At 32.4% G+C, this 23,139-nt stretch overlaps 4 protein-coding genes across 5 annotated transcripts; 1 reads left to right on the forward strand and 3 right to left on the reverse strand.

The window, feature by feature from the left end:
- Positions 1 to 447: 447 nt before the first annotated feature.
- On the reverse strand, positions 448 to 5,656 carry LOC112714678 (equilibrative nucleotide transporter 3). Of its 2 annotated transcripts, none has more exons than XM_072204436.1 (11): positions 5,257 to 5,656; positions 4,192 to 4,387; positions 3,192 to 3,243; positions 2,985 to 3,089; positions 2,448 to 2,603; positions 2,193 to 2,336; positions 1,927 to 2,032; positions 1,557 to 1,732; positions 1,309 to 1,469; positions 901 to 1,159; positions 448 to 686 (listed from the first exon to the last, which is right to left on the reverse strand). In XM_072204436.1, exons 3-11 carry the CDS (start codon positions 3,231 to 3,233, stop codon positions 576 to 578), a joined length of 1,260 nt encoding a protein of 419 aa, XP_072060537.1. In that variant the 5' UTR covers positions 3,234 to 3,243; positions 4,192 to 4,387; positions 5,257 to 5,656; the 3' UTR covers positions 448 to 575. The 2 variants fall into 2 exon arrangements, with proteins under 2 accessions (XP_072060537.1, XP_025622102.1); XM_025766317.3 differs by having other exon boundaries at positions 4,192 to 4,425; positions 5,257 to 5,591.
- Positions 5,657 to 7,199: 1,543 nt separating this feature from the next.
- Positions 7,200 to 10,366, reverse strand: LOC112718449 (cation/H(+) antiporter 15-like). The gene is made up of 3 exons (XM_025770206.3): positions 9,896 to 10,366; positions 8,807 to 9,817; positions 7,200 to 8,709 (listed from the first exon to the last, which is right to left on the reverse strand). Exons 1-3 carry the CDS (start codon positions 10,142 to 10,144, stop codon positions 7,417 to 7,419), a joined length of 2,553 nt encoding a protein of 850 aa, XP_025625991.1. The 5' UTR covers positions 10,145 to 10,366; the 3' UTR covers positions 7,200 to 7,416.
- Positions 10,367 to 16,253: 5,887 nt separating this feature from the next.
- Positions 16,254 to 18,355, forward strand: LOC112714679 (putative cyclin-D6-1). The gene is made up of 6 exons (XM_025766318.3): positions 16,254 to 16,815; positions 16,897 to 16,983; positions 17,053 to 17,148; positions 17,247 to 17,445; positions 17,554 to 17,684; positions 17,774 to 18,355. The coding sequence occupies exons 1-6, from the start codon at positions 16,648 to 16,650 to the stop codon at positions 17,915 to 17,917; spliced, it is 825 nt and encodes a 274-aa protein (XP_025622103.1). The 5' UTR covers positions 16,254 to 16,647; the 3' UTR covers positions 17,918 to 18,355.
- Positions 18,356 to 18,739: 384 nt separating this feature from the next.
- On the reverse strand, positions 18,740 to 22,187 carry LOC112714680 (cell number regulator 9). The gene is made up of 5 exons (XM_025766319.3): positions 21,531 to 22,187; positions 20,868 to 20,931; positions 20,538 to 20,702; positions 19,561 to 19,626; positions 18,740 to 19,413 (listed from the first exon to the last, which is right to left on the reverse strand). Exons 1-5 carry the CDS (start codon positions 21,827 to 21,829, stop codon positions 19,243 to 19,245), a joined length of 765 nt encoding a protein of 254 aa, XP_025622104.1. The 5' UTR covers positions 21,830 to 22,187; the 3' UTR covers positions 18,740 to 19,242.
- Positions 22,188 to 23,139: the final 952 nt, after the last annotated feature.

The following is a 23,139-nucleotide window of genomic DNA, read 5'->3' on the forward strand; positions in this document are numbered from 1 at the left end:
TGCGTCGCAAAAAACCCACCCCAGTGTGAGACGAGTGAGTACTCGCAGATTCGAGTAGTGTTATCATCCCTACACAGAAAAATAGATCATATTGCGAAGTGTGGATAATATCGATTTCTAAAATCTATCTATCAATCACCAAAAAGAAAGAAAAAACTAATCAAGTTTGAGCGAGGTAGCCGCAATAATGAATATATGTGCTTTTTGAGTTGTGTTGTATTAAATATCAATCACAATTGTAGAGCGTGGCTGGGTTTTCAACCCTTAAAAAATTGTCTGTTTTGATCTGTCAAGTGTTGGTCTATATAAAGACAAATTAATTTTAAATAATTAAATTTATAGGGTCCAACAAGATGTTGCTGACAAAATTAATTTCTTCTGCCTTATTCTTTCCTCATCTATTTAGTAACGTGTACGAAATAGGTAATCACGTGAATAAACATATGATTAAACAAAGTCTAAGGTATATATTAACACAAATTATGATGATTCCAAACTTACAAGACCAGAGAACCTGAGTGAGGAATATAAAAATACAACTAAATATAGAGGTATAGTTGGTGGAGCATTAGAAACTAGAATGAACCTTTACCTATGATCCACAACCAATCAAGACAAACCCCAGCAAATATGCCGGTTAAGAGAAACAACACAAGCAAATTACCCAATGCATTCTGTTCAGGACCCTGCAAAACACAAACTCTCACAAGTTCAGAACACTACTCTAAACCTCCACATATTTTTGTTATGACATTGTTACGTTATAAAGTGTAAGAGTGTAGAGTTGGTAAAGCAGTGTAATCAATTTTTTTATATTGAGAGTTACAAGAAATAAAAGAAAGTTAATGCTACTATGCAACATCAGAATATTATGAATAATAATGTGTTGCATATACTTGCCTTGTAACCTTTTGGTGCTACTGTGAGAACACACACCGTGAGATAGCCATTGGTGAGTCCCAAGAATGAGGTGAGTAGGATCATCCATCCCTGGTCACCATATTTTGCTGTAAAGTAGAATGCTGGGATCAGCAAGAATCTCGAAAGAACTGCTATTAGCAGGCCCTTTCTGGATTCCAACTTGAGGCATTTTACAAGGGGTATGTATCTTGATATCAGATCCATCACATTATACATTGCAATCAAAACAATTGCATACCTACAAAGATCACGAACAAAATTAAATTGTGAACTCTTCTACCTATCAATTTCATTGGTTAGTCCATGTGATAAAACAGTAAGACACAAAAATGCCAAGTAGAAAAAGCAACTGGATTAGCAAAACACTAGGCTTAAATGAGCAATTACCATGCTCCTAATTTGTGTGATCCAGTATCTTCATACAGGAATCCCGGGAAGATTGACAGTGTTAGTACGTATATAAGAAATAAATCAGCTGCATAATCAAGGTTCTCAAGCAATAATTGTTTGTTTCCCAATCGCATTTGTTCTTTGATATCTTGTGATTCCTACAGAAGTGATAAAACCGTTAGAGAAACATATTAGCATTATTTCCTAGAGAATAATGAATGATCATGTTAAAAAAATTATGTTACTTGATCGTTTGGCATTGTTTGAATACCAGCAGCAGCAAGGTCAGCTGAAACAGTTTTTGATCCTTCTGAGGCTGCCTTTGCACGGTAATGTTTCACTATGGGCAATTTGGTGAAGTAGATTGCGTAGAGGAATATACACAGAAACTCGATGAATGTGGAGATCGCAAGGAACAGGACTGCAAGACATAAGAAACCAATCCTTTTAATTTTGAAAAACAGAAGTTTTTCTAGAGCAACAGGGACTGCAATACTAACTGATAATTGACACATACTAGAACAAAACATAATATTCTTACATAATCAAGGGGAAACAATTAATCAATTACAAGAAACTAATATGTATGAGCTTTGTAAAATAAGAATAACATACTAGCTCCCTTGCGAAGTCCATTATGAGATTTCTCAAAAGCTAACTTGGTCAGTATTCTCAGAATAGAAGTTAGAGCCCCAGATGCAGCCAAACCAGCAAAGTAGGACTGCAAAATGTTTAAATTATCATTCAGTAAAAAGTGATAGAAAGCCAAACCAGCAACTGTAGGTCCCCAATGGATATATACATACACACAGACATATTTTTTAAAAGGAGCATTAAGGACAAAGCTGAAAAGCATTCAAGAAATCAAATACAGGACCAACCTGGATAAACTCTGGGCACATAAAACACAGGTCTCCTACCATGCCACCTTCAACATGAGCATCTGCTATTCCAAAACAAGCAGCTAGCAAACATATACCAACATAGGGTCCAATTCCACCTTTCCCGGATGTTACTAGATCCAACTGTCAAAAGTTGTTTTAATCTAAGTGAGCCAAGGAATATATATCACATCTCGCATATGAATTACCAACATCAGAAATTACAATTCAAGGAATTTGAAATGGCGTACTTACAATAAGCACAGCAAAAGTACTTGCAAAGAAAAGTATGAATCCAGCCAAATTCCGCAATCTAGTATTGATCCTTGACTCGTAATATGACATTATGAGCAGTGTTCCAATTGCAAATGGTTGATAAACCAAGGTAAGTACCCTTGCAGGATGATATTTCTTCAGTTCAAAAGAATACTTCAGTTAGAAAAACTAATTTCCCCAAACCTTTTAGTAGACAAATTGTCACAAACAATTTCAAGTACACATATATAATGAAAAGTGATAAATCATGAGTTTGCACAGGAAATCACTAGCCTATTGCATCATTTAGCTGCATTTTTCAGACAGGGTTTACTTAGTCATTGCACCAAAATTTAGCCTTCTTCCTCTCAACTATAACTATTGTAACTTCACTCAATACATACTTCAGGAATATTTGCTCAATCACCAGAAGATATTTCATCCTTGCCCCTTCTTTGTAGGAGAACCATTTATTTATTCTTACACAGGAACTTTATAAAGTCAGAGTGAGAAATCGAAAGACCATCAGTTACTTACAGGGAAGACACTGTAATAATAATCTCCTATTGTCAGCATACTGTTCCAAGAGACTAGGGACCCAAGTCCAAGAATGAAGCAAACTGCCATCGCTTTTTGTTTCCCCTGTTGTATCAATCAATTCAAAACTTTAAGATATGACAACAAACTTTGTTCTTGAGAAATATTATGCATGCTAGTAATTTGAAAATAAGACAAGGCACTTACTTCAAGCCTTCTTGGTTCTTCATTTTCATCACTGGTAACCATGGTCGTTCCACTTCAAAAAGAATCCATTAAGCATTATCAATATTAAGCAACGAAACTATTATTGCTTAGAAATTTGACTCCCTTGCACGAGTATATTTTGATTAAGTACTTGAATAGTATTCGGTGATAAAAATTTGAAAAATATTAGACTAAAGTACAAAACCAATAATGCAACTTAAATATTTTGGCACGAATCGGTTAGTAATGAGGCTTTTGAATAGTCTGCATGAGATCATAGATCCAGATTTTATTGCCACTAATATAATGCAGTGAAAAAGAAGATAAAAAGGCTTATTTTTGAAGCGGTGGACAAAGAATAGACACAGCCCACCTTGTATCTATTTCTCTCCTCTGTAATCTTGGTTTTATCATTATTTTTGTTTTCTTTTTCAATTATTTCTTGACTCTAGTTGGTGCATACAATATATCTCGATATACCAGCACAAATACCGTGGAAGTTTAACATTGAAGTCCCAAATTTGAATCTTTTTTTCTTTTAGAGGACATAAATGCAGCACTTACTCTCTCAAGAGTTGAGTATGAGGTCCATTAATTTAGAGCAAATTCATTTCAATACTTTGGAATCCACAAAAAATACTTTTTAATTATCCCAAGATATCAAAATTAGTGTTCTCTTTTATGTAAAAAGTTGTTCATAACATGAAACTGCCACAAGAAGCCCCCTAAAGAAAGATAGAGTACGTATATACATGGGCTAAGCCAGCACAATCAAAACACAAAAAATCCATGATTCAAGATCCTAATCATAAAAATATGCAGCTTTATTGACCCAACACTTTTTCTATTTACCTTGTCTATTTCATATGAATGACTTAGTTACTACTACTTTGCAAAAGAAAGCAACTTCCAAGGAATATTCGAAGTTAGAACTCAGAAATGAATAAGCATGGTACAATGCAGATGAAAGAGTACAAAATAACTTCATGTACATACGTACCTACTAGTATTTGCTGTCTTAGTAGATGTAGGAGGCAAACACCATTTGGTGCTTGGGTATCAGATAGACTCAGATTATTTAGAAAATCTTACTGATCTGATGTTGATGTTGATGTTGGTGTCATAGTGCCACTGCATCCTTAAGAAGGGATCTGTTTTGTGCCCCAATCATCATCTTCGTTATCCCCAACTTTGTCCTTGAAGCAAAATTGGAATATCCTTGAATCAAATTTTCCTTTATTTCAAAGTGGATATGTAATCATTATTATATTATCATAATAAATAATAAAACGTAAGAACGATGTCGACTTGGAATACTGTATACAGCGCATACGACAAAAAAAACTATATTGAATTGAAAATAAAATACTGTTATTAATTTATTATTAACTTAGGCGTTGGTTTGGACATCATTAAATTGATAAAAAGTTAATTTTTAATAAAAAAATATCTTTTTTATTTTTTAGTGTATTTTATAAATTTTTAATAATAAAAATAAAAAATATTTTTTTGTAAAATTATAATTTACATCTTTTTTTTAAACAATTTTTTTCTTAAAATAAATATTTTTTACGTAATAAATAAACAAAAAATATTTTTATTTTATTTTATCTAATAATTAATAAATAAAAATTTTTTTATATAAAATATCTAAACATAAAATTACTTTTATTTTTGTAAAAAATCTTTTAAAAAAATCATTTAAAAAAAATCTTTTTCGAAAATCACCCCTAAACAAACCCTAAATCTAAACAGTTGTCAAACTATACAATAAATTATATTTCGCAAGTTTCTTAAGTGTCTTCTTCAAGTGATAATGATTATGTTGACCTAATGATTTAAGACTTTATATTTTATAATCAAAAGGTAACTACGCGCACGTCAGAAACGAGCTTAATAATTTATAAATCAAGCAAAACAAAATTATTTTAAAAGAAAAAAATATATTTTGTCGTAAATGATGTATGATTACTATTGAATTAACTACCTTCAGAAATTTATAAAAAATTTAAAATTTAAAATTCTGTTAATATAAACTTTTGAGAGAGATTGATTCAATAATTACCATTTATGGAAAAGTGGTGGCGCGTGGAAGGAAGAAGGTGCGCACATCGGTGAAGCCCCAAAACGGAAGAATGATTCAATAGATTTGTCTCCGCAACTGCGAATAGGGAAACAGGGTTAGATTAGGGTGCGGACGAATGAAGAAGGGATTTTGCTATAGGGTGACGATAATGTGACGGAGATTGTTTTGTTTTCTTTGGTTTCTCTTCTAGTCTAACTTCTCTCTCAAAATTAGCTCCAGTTTACTCTTCCAACCACACATGGTGAATCCATTTTTTGTTATGAAAAAGCTCACGCCTTGCAAATTAATTAGTGGTTGATTTTCATAGTAACGATGCGCTAAGTGCTATCATTTAGTCATATATAAGGGTTAATCACTTGTTACTAACGAATTATTGTTTAGAGTAGTGATATTATAACTTTTAAATTTAATATTGTCACTTTTTGTGTGTGTAATTTTTTAAATGATTTTTTTATTTTTTTATGTTTTTTAACGTTATAAGACATTTATTTTCATTAGGAATAATTGAGAATAATGTAATAAAAGAATGACATTATCAAATATAAATGACAACATCTATTTCTTGTTATTTATTTTTTCTAATTTTTTATTTATAAAAATATATACTAATTTTTCTAAAAGTTAATTAATACTATCTTTAAATATATTTATATTGATTTAACTAAATTATTTAAATAATTTAACAGTTATCAATGTAGCTGAGTTTCCATCTTATATTATACATTTTTTTATAATTCTATGTTGATTCTATTATTAGAAATCAAATTCAGTTGACTATTAGTATTACGTTTAAAAAATTCAAATGTTTCTTTGAATATAACATGATTTTTATAACATGATTATTAGTATTACGTTTAAAAAAGGACAATTTACCTAATTAAATAAATTCTGTGAATTATTTATTTGAATACACAAAAACAACTTTTTATGTACATGTGCAATTTTAATTTTATGTAAACTGTAATTTTATGTAAACTGTGGGAGCTAACCACAGTTTCTAGTTTGTATATAAATCGTTGGAAGCTACGAGGTTTTATGGTTGGAAAAGGTTAGGTATAATCCGTGACTATCTATCATTGATTATGAAGGAAAAAGCTAAGGCATAAACCGTGGTTGCTTCCCACGATTTATGAAGAGGAGGACTTAAACGAAAACTTCCATAGGTTCCCACAGTTTACATACAAAGTATAAATTATATGATCAAATTTTTTAAAAACCAAAATTTTTTATTTTTTATTCTTAAATTTTATGATCAAATTTTTTTATTTAAATTAAAAAATAAAATAAAGTCCAGCTATATCTAGTAGAGAATAGATCTGTAAATTTATTTTTTTTTTACTTTTTAAACTAAAAAAATAATTTTTTTTCTAATATTAAAAAAATAAAAAATTCTAACAATATACAAAAAATAAAAAATTTAAAAATTTAAAATTTTTAAATTAATTTATTCTTAATTTGTGAATAAGTGCAGCTAAAAAAATCAATTGTCCGGTGAATAAAAAAATAAAAAAATATCATTAAAAAATTAAAAATTTTAAAAAACTAAATTTCTTATTTTTAAATTTTTAAATTATATGATTAAATTTTTTTATTTAAATTAGAAAAATAAAATAAAGTCCACCAATATTTAGTAAACCGCTTTTTCCTTCATAATCCGTGATAGGTAGCCACGGATTATGCCCAACCTTTTTCAACCATAAAACTTTGTAGTCTCCAACGGTTTATATACAAGCTAGAAACCATGGTTAGCTCTTACGGTTTACATAAAATTAAAATTGTACATATACGTAAGAGGTTTCTCTTTTGTGTATTCAGGTAAACAATACACAAAATTTATTTAATTAGGCAGATTACCTTTAAAAAATTTATATACATTTTTTTTTATAACATGATTTAATCTCAAAACCATTAGAAACTAGAAGGAACAACAAATTTGTTGATTTTATAAACGTAACAGGAGCAAATACAAACATGATACATCAATAAATGTGAAGTATAATATTAGACATTACGTATTCTGAAAAGTGGTTATACATTTCCTAACTCTCCCCTAAAGAAAGATTGCATAAAAAATTCTCTCCTTGCTAAACAAAAAAAAAGGCATATTATATACATATATACATGAAAAGCTTTAATTAATTAATACATAGCTGGTGATTCGGATCCATATTTTCTTCTTGACATACGTCTGTTGATCAAGCTTCGGTAGAAATCATGAGTTGCAAGCCATGGCTTTTGAGTGACCATGACTTGTTCTCCTTCTGGACCTTCCCCAACATACTGGAGCACCACAAGCACCGAAGCAGATGTTTCAAAGTCTGAAGAAGCCAACAAGTCCCCTATGGCACCCAACTCCGGGCACTCACTCCAATCCGTCAACCCTTCTGTTAATGGTGATGCCCCTTGCCCTCTCCCAACTATGAACAAATCATTCACATTCTTCATTGCCCTTATTGCCCCTACTGTCTCCTCTCCGTTCCCTACAACTCTTTCTAAGTACTCAACATAATCATCATGTTCTGCTATCAACCTTAACTCGTACATGATCTCTTCATCTAACAAGTTATCATTATTATTGCTATAATTATCTCTCTCGGTTCCTTGAGCATCATCTTCTTCATTATTGCTAACTGTAAGATCTTTTCTAGGAACGAAATGCATGACGGTGAGGCGAACCCTGGGGTGCCTTGACATTCTCCACCCAAAGGAAAGAGCTTCTCTGTCGTCAGGTCCTCCGAAGAACAAGACGGTCACCTGATGACACGTGGGCCTGGCGGCTAATCTTGTGGATCCGTTGAGGCCTCGATCCACGAGGATCCCAACGGAGCAGGGAGCGGTTTGCATGAGGTTGTGGTTCACCAGCCTAAACGCAGGGATGGTGTCTTCCATCTCTCCGGCAACCGTTTGTTGTTTGTGGAAAGGGATGATAATGAAAGACACTCTTTTGTCTTCTGCAATGCTGCAAATGTCTTCATGCATGGTGGGGTATGGGGAGATCACAGTCAGTGGCTGAACCGAGACGCAGTCCACGTTTTCTTCGAAGTTACGGAATGCTGTGATGATCTGCTCTGTTTGCGCTTGTGTTTTGTTAACGGGGCGGCCTGATTTTTTGTCGGTGGTGTTGTGGACAACCAGCATGGCGGAGGCTCTGCCGGTGAGTTCAACCAGGTGGAGGACGTTTACGGTAATGGGGGATTTTATTGTGGGGTGGGTTGCTTCGAGGAGGTTGATTATGGTTGGGACATTTCTAGGGACGTGAATGCACACAAGGATTCTTAGCTCTGCATCTGTTCCTGTACTTTGCATTGTTCTGTTCTTGTATGATATGTGTCTTTTTCTTGGCTTGTGGATCAATGTCACTGTGGGTGAAATGATTGCTGTCATCAGAATTGTTACAAGAACCATGATTGAAAATACTTCATCTCCCAATACCTACATACATACATAATGAATTGAATCAATAATATACATGATGGGTATACATGAATTAATTTATAATAAGTTAATAACACGCATCATATAAATATACCTTTTGTTCCCAGCCAACGTTGAGCACTATAATTTCAATGAAGCCTTTAGTATTCATAAGCAGACCAAGAATTACACCTTCCCTGACAGGTATTTGGAATAGGAGAGAAACAACAAGAGTACCAAGGACCTTGCCAATACAAGTAAGAGGAACCATCAAGATCACAAATCCCCATCTAGCGGCTCCCTTGATCAAGGTGAGATTAGTCTTGAGGCCACTCATAGCAAAGAAGAGAGGTAGCAGAAGGCCAGAAACAAAGTCCTCAAGCTTCTCAATGATAGCAGCAGCAAGTGGCCCATTTGGAATAACCAAACCATAGACAAATGCACCAAACACAGCATGTGTCCCAAGTGCATCAGTGATAAAAGCAGAGATCATAACACCAGTAAGCACAATGCATATCTGTGTTTCACTGAAGGGTTGTCCCTCTGGGGTTTTACGTATCATCCATGACACCAGAGGCCTAATAACAAGAATGCAAACAACAACAAATGCAAGACTTGACAAGAGAACCAAGAGAGAAGCATAAGAATAACGAGCTTTCCTCTCTGACAAGGCAATGCCTACAGCTAACAAAGCCCAAGCACACATGTCATTAATCAAAGAAGTTGAGATTGCAAGCTTCCCAAGCTCCGTATTAACAAGCTTAAGATCAGCAAGCATTCTAACAAGCACAGGGAATGCAGTCACAGATAACACAACACCAAGGTATATGATATAGCTGATACGAGTTGTATCCGATTCCATGCTCGTGTGGTTGTGCTCCACGATGTGAGAGAGAGTGAAACCCACCACGAAGGGCAAAATCATGCCGGCAATGGCTATAGAAACCGCCTTCTTGCCCGTGCGCTTCATCACATCCATGTCCATCTCTAACCCTATGAGGAACATGAAGTATATGAGGCCAATGTTGGCCATTGTCTCAAGCATCAACATACTTCTCAAAGGGAAAACCCTAGTCCCAAAACCGTCGATTTGACCTAGCACCGATGGCCCTAACAACAATCCACCCTGCATGCATGCATGCAATTCGTTCGTAATTGAATTGATTAATTAATTAAGGAGAATAATATGGATATATATGCGTACCAAAACCTCGGCGATGACGCGGGGTTGGTGAAAGGGTCTGAGGATGAAATAGAAGAGACGTGTGGCAAGAACAACTAAGGTTAACTGCACGACGAAGAGAGGGAGGGCGTAACGTAAAGGGTTAAGACCCTGCTGCCATACACCATTTGTTGTTGTCATCGTTGGTATGTAGCAAATCATTGATTTGTCCGATTCGTTAAACGCCGCTGCAGCTGCCGGCGCCGGCGCTGGTGCAGCCGCGCTACCCATATTTTCTTAATTTTGCTATCCGATCCAATCCACTAATGAATTTTTAAGGTTCTCCTACCTCCTTTTGTTAGGTATGAAGGAGGTGGAGACACATTTTAATTAGGACTATGGATCGGAGGTTTAATTATTGCCTGGGTTTCTGTCTGGGAATTAATTTGAATGAAGATTTGCTGCTAATACGTAATGAAGATGAGGAACACACCTCAATTCTTTTTCTTTCTATTTTCGTTAAACCCAACGTTGACTAGCTCGATCCTTATTATCCTTATCGTTATCAGTTTACTTTTTTTTTCCCATCAAATCCGTAATCCGTTACGCCTCCGTCAAAACTGTCAAAGTATATTCATACTTCACGTGTAACTTAACTAATATCACATATGTAAACTATAATAAAAATATGGTGAAGAGCATTCGACCTCAGGTAAAGTTGTGGTCGAAAAGTTAATAACTAAGAGCTGATGGATAATTTGATTAGTTTGACTAAATTTTTATTTAATAATTTTTTATTATTAATAATTGTATTTAAATTTTTATCTTAAAAGTTTATATTAAAATTATTATCTAACGTATCTCAATTATTACTTTAATAAAAAAACAAACGAGTATAAATTTATGCATAAAATTACAACATTAATTAAAAATATTAAAAATTAATTATTATATATTTGTGTATTAAAAAATTATCTATATATAAATATGTGTGTTATTTTATAATTTTTAATATATATTTTATATATAAATAATTAATTTAATAACTTATTTTTTTAAAAATAATAGCATGGTTGATTTATCAGAGAATTTGGTTAGCTAAAATTATTCTGTCATAATTTTGCACTCGTTTCTCTTGTACCAAATACTGAAAAGGGTACTCATTTTGAAAAGGCTTCATGTCAACTAGTTGAAACTATTTATTATTTTAATTTTCTGCTCAATTTGCATATATAATATAATAATAAATATTATTGTTATATATTTTGGTCTGCTAATTAATACGATTGTGGAGTTAAGTATAGTAGTCACCATTGACTAGTCCTTTGCTACTTGTAATAAACATATTGATATATAGGTGAGACAAAAGTCTAATTTAGTTTTAAAATTTTTCATGCATAAAATAATTAAGGATTGAACACTTGTCTCTTAATTAAAATAAAAACTGTGGGACACTCGTCTCTTAAGGATTAAATTTATAATTTAATTTTGATACACTAATATAATATACAAAAAAAATTTATATATATTATTATCCTAAAAAATAATTATTTTTTACAATCAACATATACGAGTGATTGAATAATTATATAAAATGGTCAAAATTTAACTCATTCATTCTAATTAAAACAATAAGTCTAATATCTCTTTTCACATACATATATATAATTATTACGGTGTCTAAAAAATAATATCTAACTTATTAAAATATTTAATATTTAATATTTAATTTTAGAATATATAAATAAATAATTCTTAAATATTTTAAATTTATTAAGGAATAAATTAAATAAAAATTAAATACCAAATAATAATCGCTATAGAATTTACCTATATACACAGTTCTTGTCATTTTTTTCTTTATTAGAGCAGGGTGAGCCGTACATCGAATTATGCGATCTTTTTTCTTCGCATAGGAGCTTGCTGCATATAAATCTCTTTTTTTTTCCCTTTTTTTCCTTTTTCTTTTTCTTTTTGGTGGAATCATACCTTATAATGCAGCCTAAAGTTTGATATATGGGAATTTATTCCAAATTAAAAGCAGAACGTGACATGTAAGATGTAACCAAACAAACTTTTAAAAGAATGTACGTATAAAAGACACGGGATATGTATTCTCAATCAGAAAGCATGCATGTCCAATAATTTTCTTTGCATGCATCATATATATGGACTGTATTTCTCTGTTATTATTATTAAACAAAGAAAATAAAATTTTCTTAATTAAGAAATTAATTCTACGTCATTAAATAATATGTGTGATTGAAAATGGAATACTGCAAGTACGATGGAGAGAGCGATGGGAAGAAGAAAGTATGCATTGGGGTACCAATTACGTGATAGAAGCTGAAAACTCAGAAATACTGAGTCATAGGCTATGAGCTTTCATGGTTTCTTTCTCTTGCACCAATGCAAAACATACAACAGAATCCATTCCATAACAAGATGAAGACACCCACTACAACATAAATTCAAGACCAAACAAAGGAGTACAGAAAAGCTTTGAAAGTTACATTACCCCCTCAATATCTTCTCTTTATTTTATTTCATGTTTGCCAATGTAAATCAAATATAGAAAAAAAAACGGTTTTAATAGGTAGATAATGACTTTGCAAATAATGTGAATAATAAATTTTAAAATTAGTCCAATGAAATAAAAATACACTACCTATAAAAAAATCACAAATAAAAAAGAGAAGTTACCATATATATAACTACATTGTTCATTAAACTCATTCTCTTCTTATGCTTTTTCAAAAAATTATTCCTCTACATATGAATAATTTTGTAAAATAATAAAATTTACATTGAATTTATAACTTTGATGAGTTTTATTATCTTGATTTAAGAATGGTTATATTTTTAATTTTTTATTTTATCAACATTTTTATTTTCATTTTCTTTGGAATTATATATATATATATATATATATATTTAAAATAATAATTAAATAATCACCTTTTTTATTTTAAACCTTTTGCTTCTTGTCATGTTGTTCCTCGTTCACTACTATTGTCGGAGTTGCTTACTTTTAAATATCAAAATAAAAAACCTCTCATTTTAAAATTTTTTTCTACCTTCTTCTCTCTAGCTCTTTTGTACTAATATTATTAGAAAAAAAATTAAAAGTCAATAACTATAGTTTATATTAATTAATATTTTAATTAATATTTTTAAATATTATTAGTTAACTATAATAATAAATTGTACTGATTATATTATTATTATTATTATTATTATTATATATAAAGAAGTGATAGGCACCATTCCCCGTAAAGTGGTTGATTTGTCACAAAAGCATAAGATTGGATTATAAGACAAACTTTATCTACAATGCAGCCTGATACTCATTCTAGATTCATCATCTATCTCGATTAAAATTTCAGTTATTTAACTAGCATGCGTGTTATTGTTGTACTTTTCATATAACTTAACTAACCAGTGATTCTACCAAAAATAGACCCTACTCCATCAATAATTCAAGATCTCTTCCTTCCTGCGATATAATATTATATAAATAAATTTTTTTAGTAATTAAATTTAATTAAATTATTCCAATAATTTAAACATTGATGATAATAAAAATTTAAAAAGAAAATAGATAAAATGAAGAAAAAAAATATAGTTAAGTTTAATTACAAAAACAATTTATTTATCTAGCTAGTATTTTTCAAAAAGATAGATTCATAAAATACACAAAGTGCTTGGCAGTAATAATTTCAAAGGTTGGAGTTATATATACTTGTGGGGGATAACACTATCTTATCCATCACTCGTTTGACAGTGAAATTCTACCTTAGATAAAACTTTTAATTATGATAATCAATATATGGTTGTAGAATTTATATTTTTTTCTATACTTAAAGGTAATAAAATATTCAAAAATACTATTTGAATATTAAAATCAGTTCAGTTATTATATAATTGTGTATAAATATATATATACATAATTTAACTCATTTTTAATATATTTTTTATATTTAAATATGTATTCTATTTTGATAACTAACTAATTTTAATATATACCTAGTATAATTGTAAAATATTCTATCTTCTTTTATAGAAGTAGAAAGTGTTATTAGTAGTCTTACTACTCCTTCATTTTTACCATTATTATTATATTTTCTTTTTCTTCTTTTAGATACCTATGGAAATATACTAATATAAAAAAATCATTCTTCTTTCTTAATATTTTCTTAACAAAATTGTTACATGCATATTAAAAGTCAACTACCAAATTAATTAATGTATATTTGTGCATATTTATATATTTATTTTTAATTAAATAATCATCTATCAGAGTAATAATGAAACTTAATATAATAAAAATAAACAAACTTATAATATACCAATAATCAAATTTGTTTATACTAATATAATAATTTTTTATGGGATAACAGATTTTTTTTTAAGTTAAAAGTAAAACTCAAATTCGAGACCTCTAAATGAGGATGGAGGACTATACTATTTAAGCGGTTAATTTTTTAAATACAAATTACATTATTGTTTTTCAAGAAGTGAATACAATAAAAATTTCTATGTTAAGAATACATACATTCACACATTGACCTGTGGTATATTGATTAAGAGGGTAGCAAGTAGCAACTATTTCTTTAAACCACTCAATCAAAATCCAAGGTTAGTGTTGCAATCTTGTATATTTATTATTATTACTTTTGTTGTATCTGTTTTGTGAAATTGGTGTAACATTTGATGCTTAGGCAGTACTAAATTGGATGAATGCAAAGCACAAGTCACATGTTGTTTGTAAAGACAATTGGATGATGTCCCTCTACACCCCCAATGGCACATAAAATTCTCAAAGCAGACGAGAGTCAATTAAAAAAGTGGGACGTTTTCTCTGACACAACACAACACTTCCTTCCCCTTTCTTGATCATCTATCATGTGAACATCTCTGGCCTTAAAATGTCGTCAACACAAATGCCGAATCACTATTTGCATGATTTATCATCACTACTATGTTCTGTGCCTAATAACAATAATAGTATGTAGTATCAAAACTAGTGGTCAAAGTTATTATTATTTATTGAGGTTTGCATGCATGCCATATGGTAAAAGAGGAAGGATTCCTTTTTATTATTCTTGTTGGGATTCAGATGATGGGTCAAAGGGAATAAGGTAGTAAACATTTCATTCATGATTTCATGGCTATGTATCATTGAGGAGAATAAAAATATAGAATAGAGACTAGAGAGGTTCATTACTTTTCTTTCTTTTTCTTTTTCTTTTCTTTTTTTTTTCCTTTCCAAGCAAAAGGGTATGTGCCAAAAGCTAAAAAGAGGGTGTGCAGTGATACATAATTAGAATGTTATGACACATTTGTATAGCTAATAATAAACACAAAGAGGTATATATTCATTGTTGACAATTAGTGAAGGTTGAAAAACAAAGGTTTCAATAGGACAAGTAAGTTTTGCCAGCTGCTACTATGAGGTTAATAGCTTGTACTTAGTGATGGATTCAGCAGAGGAGGGCCTCAATGTCTTAGCAGAACTTTTCTAGGACAAGAGAGGGAGAATACATATATCACAACTGTCTCTACTCTCTACCACCATCATCTCTCTTTACAGGATTATACAGAGGACCACTTGCTCTTTCATGCTCATAAATCCAATTAAACATGTTTTTCAATTACTCTTTAAGTATAATTCACTTACTTTTTGTTAGAAAGAACACTTATCATTAGGCCAAGAGTTATATTATAATGAGTAGTATAAATGTAACACTTATCAATAGTCTTGTTAAGTAGAAAGGAAATTTCTTTGATAAAGAGTAAAGATTGTAAATAAATTTGTTATGAGAGTCTGCATTGGATGTAATGTATTTATTTTGGTGGAAACTCAGGTGCAGTCGACTTCACGTGAAGTTAATACTTGAGAGCCGTTAGATGATTTGACTGATTTAACTAAATTTTCATGTAACGGCTTTGAGGTATTAACTTCACGTAAAGTCGACTTTACTTGAGTTTTCACCATTTATTTTTAAATTCCTTTCTATTTTAAAAAGAACAATCTTCACTTTTCATTTGAATTACCCAAATAAAAATGGTAGAACACAAAATGTGATACTCACAAACCTGTAAAAACAAAAAGGGTCTACATTCATTTTTATGCAACAACCAGATGGTATATATTTTTTCCTAGAGTATGTAAGATCTGATGGTATAAACTTACCAACATCATGATATATAGGTGGGACCTAAGTATAAACCCTATATGTGTCTGGGTTTGTATTAGCAACGGTAACACTCCTAATTTTAACAAAAACATTGTCACTTTCATCTCAGATCCAGCGCACATGCTATATTATCATGATTTATGATCAATTTCTTAAGTATTTGAACTTATAATAACTTTTTCTTTTTCCTTATCTTTGCTAGGAGACACAAAATGTAAATGCTAATGCTAGTAATATTAAGTCCAAACCTTATTGAATTCTCTAGGCCTTTCTTTCTCTCACTCATCTCAACCTTTTCCTAACTTTTATGTGAACAAACTTGAGGATGAATGAGGAAGGAACAAAGAATCTATAATAATATATGTGTACATGTATCTGTGAATAGTTGTATAACTGTGTCAACTTACAAGACCAGCAGAATCACTTTATCAGCACAGAAAGTGAACCTTCTCTTTTTCTTTTCCATCATTGCATTTACCATCTTTGAGACTTTTTGTCTCTAACTTCATTCTCCCATGCTTCCCTTGAATTCATCAATAGCAATGCACAGACATTAGAAGAACACAGTGTTGGTAAAAAAGAAAATCTAAGAAGATGGAGTTTGATCTTGAAGACCCTTTATCCTGCTTCAAGGAACAACAAGCTTATACCATAACAGAACTCTTTGCTTCTGAATCTGATCACATGCCGGCCCCAAACTACTTGAATTCAACACATTTTCGCGCTTCCTTTCGCTGCGAAGCCATTTCTCTCATACTTCAGGTGGAAGTTATTTCCATATATAGTATTCTCACTACACTCTCTTCAATGTCACATTTGTAAAAGTTTGTTATGTTATTTCAGGTCCAGTTTTCATGTAATTTGGACCCTTCTGTAGCTTATCTAGCTATAAATTACTTGCATCGCTTCATGTCGAGGCAAGAAATTCCGGTAAGAAAATATGTAATGATTTCACTTTAAGCTTGTAACAAGTGTACATTAATCCTCTGTGTTTTGCAGATGGAGAAGCCATGGTTACTGAAACTTGTTGTCATATCCTGTCTTTCTCTTGCTTCAAAGATGAAGAACACACCCTTATCAATTTCCGATATACAGGTAAAGCTTTGGATTCACGTAATTACAAGAGTTAGCAGAAAAGAAATGTGTTCAACAAATGACAATAACTTGAACATTCCATGCTCATAATGAAACAGATAGAAGGTTGCATCTTTGAGTCTCAAACTGTTGGGAAGATGGAACTTCTTATTCTTGGCGCTCTGGAATGGCGTATGAGGTCAATTACACCTTTTCCTTTCTTGCATTTCTTCATCTCTTCAACGGAACTCAAAGATCCATCACTGAAGCAAGTGCTTAAAGAGCAAGCTACAAAGATAATCTTCAATGCTCACAATGGTACTCTTCTAGTATACAATTATATATTCAACTATGTAATGTAATATAATGTTAATGTGCAATTTCAGTGGAACTGTGACTTGCATTTATCTTATTATGTGGCTGCAGACATTAAGCTTTTAGAGTATAAACCTTCAACTATTGCAGCATCTGCTCTTATCTCTGCATCTCGCGAACTATGTCCACAGCAATATACTATGCTGAGAGCTTCAATTGCAGCTTGTGAGAATCTAGATGAGGTGAGTTTGCATTCAATCAATGTCATTTGAAGAAAATATTTGATTCTTATTTGGCATTAGAACCAATATGTTGATGGTGGTTATTGTAGGATTCATTGACCAAGTGCATTGACCTGATGCAAGAGATGGTTATGTGGACGGAAGCGAACGAGTCAACCATCGATACAAGCTTTCTAAGCACTGAAACTCCAGTGAGCGTGCTGGAGAGAAGCATCAAGCGGCGGAGAATCTAATAAGCCTCCGCCGCCGACACATGTTCCAGATTTCTCAAGTTGTGAAGGAGCAAAGAAGCTGAGAGAAAAACCATCATTTGTGGTCCATATCAGTGTTTCAACTCAGACCAAAACTCAAGCCAGCAGAGAGGATGACAAGGCTTTGGACAATGGAGTGGATAGATCCATACTTTACTGGTTCCTATTGCATAGAATCAAAATTCAGAAATCATTAAAATAATTACCATATGGAGAAGTAACTAGAGAAAAACCTGTAATGTAGTAGCAGTGTAGCACCATTGCAATGAAAGAGAACAAGACACTGGTATAGAGGGTAAATTTGAATCTGATTAGAAGTTTACCAAGTTGTCAAAGAACCTGACATCTTTTCTTGTATTACTTATATCTGTTAAACAGGTTAATTGAGAGATAATCAAGTAAAGTAAACACCTTACTTAAGATGCAGATCTATCAAACTTTTATTTGCACAACACTTGGTATCATCAATAACTTGATACCAAAAGAAGGAATTTCATTGCCGCTAAGTAATCCCAGCTAAGTTTCATTTAACATGATTCATTTTTATCCTAGTTGATGCACAAAGATGGCACGTGTAAGTAGTTGATACAAAGATAAATTTGAACAGAACACGTTTGTGCAGAAGATGTTGATGAGTTTCAACTGTCAACAATAGCTTGTTAGCAAATATCAGCGGATAAACGGTTGTTATCCCAATCGAAAGTTCTCAACAATTTGCTGTCATTTATAAATATGGCGTGCACTTAAAAATCAACTAAAGCTTAATCCAACATCATCTTAATGGATATGAAAAAAAGAAAGAAATTGTAACATGCAACACAAACTCATTATCTTTTCATTTTCTTCACATTGCATACAAGACAACTTCAATACGAATTTCGGTCGTTTTTCATTCTCTATTTTCTTTCATCTCACTAACAAATGTGTAAGTTCAGTAGGAAACATGACTTAGACCCCTTCCCTTGCCCTGCTCGAGAAATAGAACTAACTAATCCTATAGCAAGAGGTCGATAAACTTGATCAGCTTGGAATCACGCCCTTCTTTTCTTTGGGAGCATGAATGAGTTTAAACAATCTGTTTGACAAAGACATAACTAAATGATGTAACTCTTTCATATTAGAAACTCTAGTCCAGCTCTAAAGGGGTTGACAAAAATAAGACCCCAATAGTTAAGAATGGTAGATCCTCTGCACATTTGTAGACTGACATGTTTTCCACTTAGTCAAATAGCACTTTAGTCCTAGTGTGAACTGTCTTTGTCGCCGCCACGATTGCATTAATCTCTTGGCCAAGATTCAAGACTGATTCAGCTCTTCTCCATGCAACTTTCATCAGTTGGCATGATGGACACAACAGGAGGGGGATGCAACTCAAACAGTGCTTTACTCCCATCACTAAACCCACCTATGCATATCGTGTCACCCCGGCCATGCCAAGTGCCATCTTGAACGTTGTTTATCTCCAGTGTTCTAGACTCCTGTGCCATAAATGTACCAGTATTCAATACTATGTATGACAACAATTTACATGTCCCTCCATTTTGGTTATGATCAAGATTTGTCTCATACCACAGCAAAGTCAATCAAGATAATGGAGTTGAGGAGAGAAATAATTCTGTATTTACCTGGCATAATGTACAACAAGGACAGATAAAATGGTAAGCGCAATCATCCACGGCACTATCACTACCCTGCAAAAGGCACCAACAAATAATACATCAGATATATGAATCTAGCCATATTATGTTGATGTTAGTAATAATCAGCAAATATTCAACAGAGGAAAATATAGAAGCACATACAAAAAAAACTAAGCGTTGTCTCACTATTAAGAACTCAATATGCATTACAATGTTAGGAAGCCAGATGACTAATTCAAACTATCATAACCCAACAGTTAGCATGCATGAATAAAATGCAAAATAAAATTTGCCATCTACTCCATCATCAGTAACTCAAATGAATTGTACTTTAGAAAGATTAACAAGGCAACACAAGCTCGTTGATCAAATGCTAGAAAGTTGTTCACAGCATTGAACTAAAAGGCACAACCCTGCTAATGAGGGATAACCTACAGTTAAAAATGTAGCTAGATCGTATCAAGAAACTTACAACATCATATATGTCAGAATCTAATGAGCAATGTGACAAAAATATCCATAACTCCAGTAGACACAACCGTTATTCAAAAGTGAATGCAAAAATTAAGAGAGTTATATACCACCAGTCTGCTATCTGTAAAAAAGATTAAAACCATACAAGCTAGTCCCTACTCCATCTATGCAAATAACTATATGTACCTCACAATCAGCATTAAAGCTATATTATATTTGAAGGTATAATAAAATGCAACACTTTCATGATTAGTATCAACCAATAATGTCATGGGGGGTTCGGCTATATTTTTACGTTGGTTGCCGAAGACCTAACACAACCCTCCTCCTTTATCCGGGCTTGGGACCGGCTATGTACCGCAAGTGTAACATAGGCGGAGTTTAGTATCAACCAATAATAATGAAACTTAAAATTTAGAGAGAAATCTCTATCAAAACCTACCAAAGAATAACTAAGTATTAATAAATAATTACAGGCAAATACCCACCTTGATGTTGAATTTCTTTCTAATACGTGTTCGATAGAATCCTAAAATTGCTCCAACAGAAATGGTGAAGGCAACAGCCAGGTAAAGAAAGTAATGACGCCTTGTGGCAATAAAAGCAATGAAGTTAGCGAAGGCACCTAAAGCAAGAAGAAAATAAACTACAGCCTGCAATGGAAAAGAAAGAAGTTTAAATGTCAGAGCAGTGTATCTATATTACTAAAGTTAAAAAGATGAAGACAGAAATTGGCAATCCTAAAAGCCATTCCATTTCTGAAGGTTTTAACTCATGATTGGATCAATTATTTGAATTTCCAAGCTATCTAAATATACCTGAATATAGCATGCACCAAAGCCGGCTCGTTTCATGTTCTTCCCAAATCGGTAACAAGGACAGCTGAAACAGAATATTAGCTATTACTTATATGCATGGTGCATCAAACAAATATTTGCAAAATAAAGACAAACTTCTGACAGATACATTATCCTTGTTAATCTTTTGGCAATTTAGTGTTTGATTGACCAGAAAAGCATCCATAAGAAAACAAGTCAAACTGATTTCCCTTCATAAGTCATAATCCAACAGTAGTTCAGTACATCACAGTTACATAGCACAAATTTCAGTCTAAAAGAATCCCCTCACCCCACTTGAGAAAACATGGAAATTGATAATATTGGACTTCCATATGGAGTTCTGTGAATGGAATGGAACCCGAAGCACAAAAGTGCAACCTGAACTCACTAGCTTACAGTTACAGCTAATAATTTCTGTTTCTCCTCAAAGTCTCAAACTGAAACCATAATCACAAAAGGGTTTTCCCTCCGTATATGAAGGATGAAGAAGCAAAAGACTTGAAAAATAAATAAATAAATAATCAACAGTCATTTCTATCAAAATCAGCTAAACTACTTACAAAACCAGACATATAAACACAATGAACGAAGCATGAACTATCTACCCAAAAAAGAAAAAAGAAAAAATGAAGAGAAACTTACCATGCTGATTCAAGAGCGATGCGGCGGTCATCGAAGCAATCAAGGACTTCACCCTCCCACATCCTTAGAACCCCACCAAGATGTTGTTCCTCATCTTCTTCCTCATCATCAAGGTTTCTTCTCCCAAGCTTCCCCCAGCTACCATTAGCACTTTGCAACGCCACGGTGGAGCAAAGCATGTCAAAATCCAAAACAGACATACCCTCCAAGAGCCTCTCCTTCTCATCTTCTTCACCACCGTTGATCCTTTCCCCTTCCATTGCTTCCTCAACCAACACCACCTTCTCCGAATCCACCATTTCCTGCTCGCTTTCGAAAACCCAGAAACAAAGCTTGCACCTTTCTCTACTTGCCTCAACAAAAATCTCTCCTTTTTAAATAAAATCTCGGTTTTTGAGGACACCCTTTGATATTTTGCTTTATGGGGTATATAAATAAATGAACAAAGAAAAACTTTTAAACAGTTTTTGATAAAGATGGAGAGTAAAAAATGTTGTGTGTTGTGATTGCTGATTTGCTGTTGGGGGTTGGGAATGTGTTATGTTATGTGTAGATGATGCAATGAATACAGAGTCATGTTTGTTTAGTTCAGATAACAAATAATAAAAAAATTAAGTTGAATCATTAATTATTAATGATTAATTATGAAATTATTATAAGAATAGCGATCCCTTTGTTGGCGGGTAATAATGGTGTGTGGGACCTGCAAACGTCCCATTTCGGATGGTATTGCTGTTCCCACGTGCTCCCTACAATTTAGCTAAGATTTTATTGCTAATCCTCATCTTAATACCCTAATCCTAATTACTATCTGGATTTGCAGCAAGATTTACTGTAATAATCTACTAAGAACAGCTCAAACGCACTAATTGCTTCTATTCCCGGTAAGTTTGCTTTATTAACTTTTATTGGAAATAAAATGGTATTATTATTATTATTATTATTAAGTGAATGTAACCGCTAATAAATTATAATTTAAATAATATAATTTCTTCGTACTCACTTAAAAAGTCGCAAATTTAAGTCTTTTGATCTTTGGTTAAAAAATAAAAAGGAGTGTAGCATAATATAAAGCCAAAATTACTGTCAAATTGTCAAGTTGCGTCTTCTTGGAAGGAAGTGGCATTAGAGATTGTGATTGGGTAAATGGAATGCAAGTATACAACCATAAACAGGGAACTTACTTTAAAAAGTCCAAAGTTATGCATTTAATTAAAAGGCTAAAAGTTAATCAGAAAGCCATGCTAGTTGCTACTAATATAATATTCTTTTCCGGCAACTATATTCTACGGTGTATTTGTTTGTTTGCTTATTAAAAGTTAAAAGTTAAAACTGAAGCTTCCGGATTAGAAGTAAATTTCAATTTCAAGGTAAAAGAATGTTTCCTCCGGAAGCAAGTTTGTAAGGTTTGATTAGAAGCTCCATGTCCTTGATTAGAAGTTAATGCGTGGGAAACTCACTCTTCATACCCATCCATAGACCATAATCAAGGGTAAGGAAAGGAACAACTTGCCGTGAGGTACCACTAACCACTCTCCAACCATGCAAGCTACCTTGAGCTGTTTTTTGTTATTAAAAGATATTTTAGTTAGTCATCAAAATAGTTATT

The sequence above is a fragment of the Arachis hypogaea genome, chromosome 10 (genome assembly GCF_003086295.3).
Source record: "Arachis hypogaea cultivar Tifrunner chromosome 10, arahy.Tifrunner.gnm2.J5K5, whole genome shotgun sequence".
In the NCBI taxonomy this organism is placed as follows: Eukaryota; Viridiplantae; Streptophyta; class Magnoliopsida; order Fabales; family Fabaceae; genus Arachis; species Arachis hypogaea.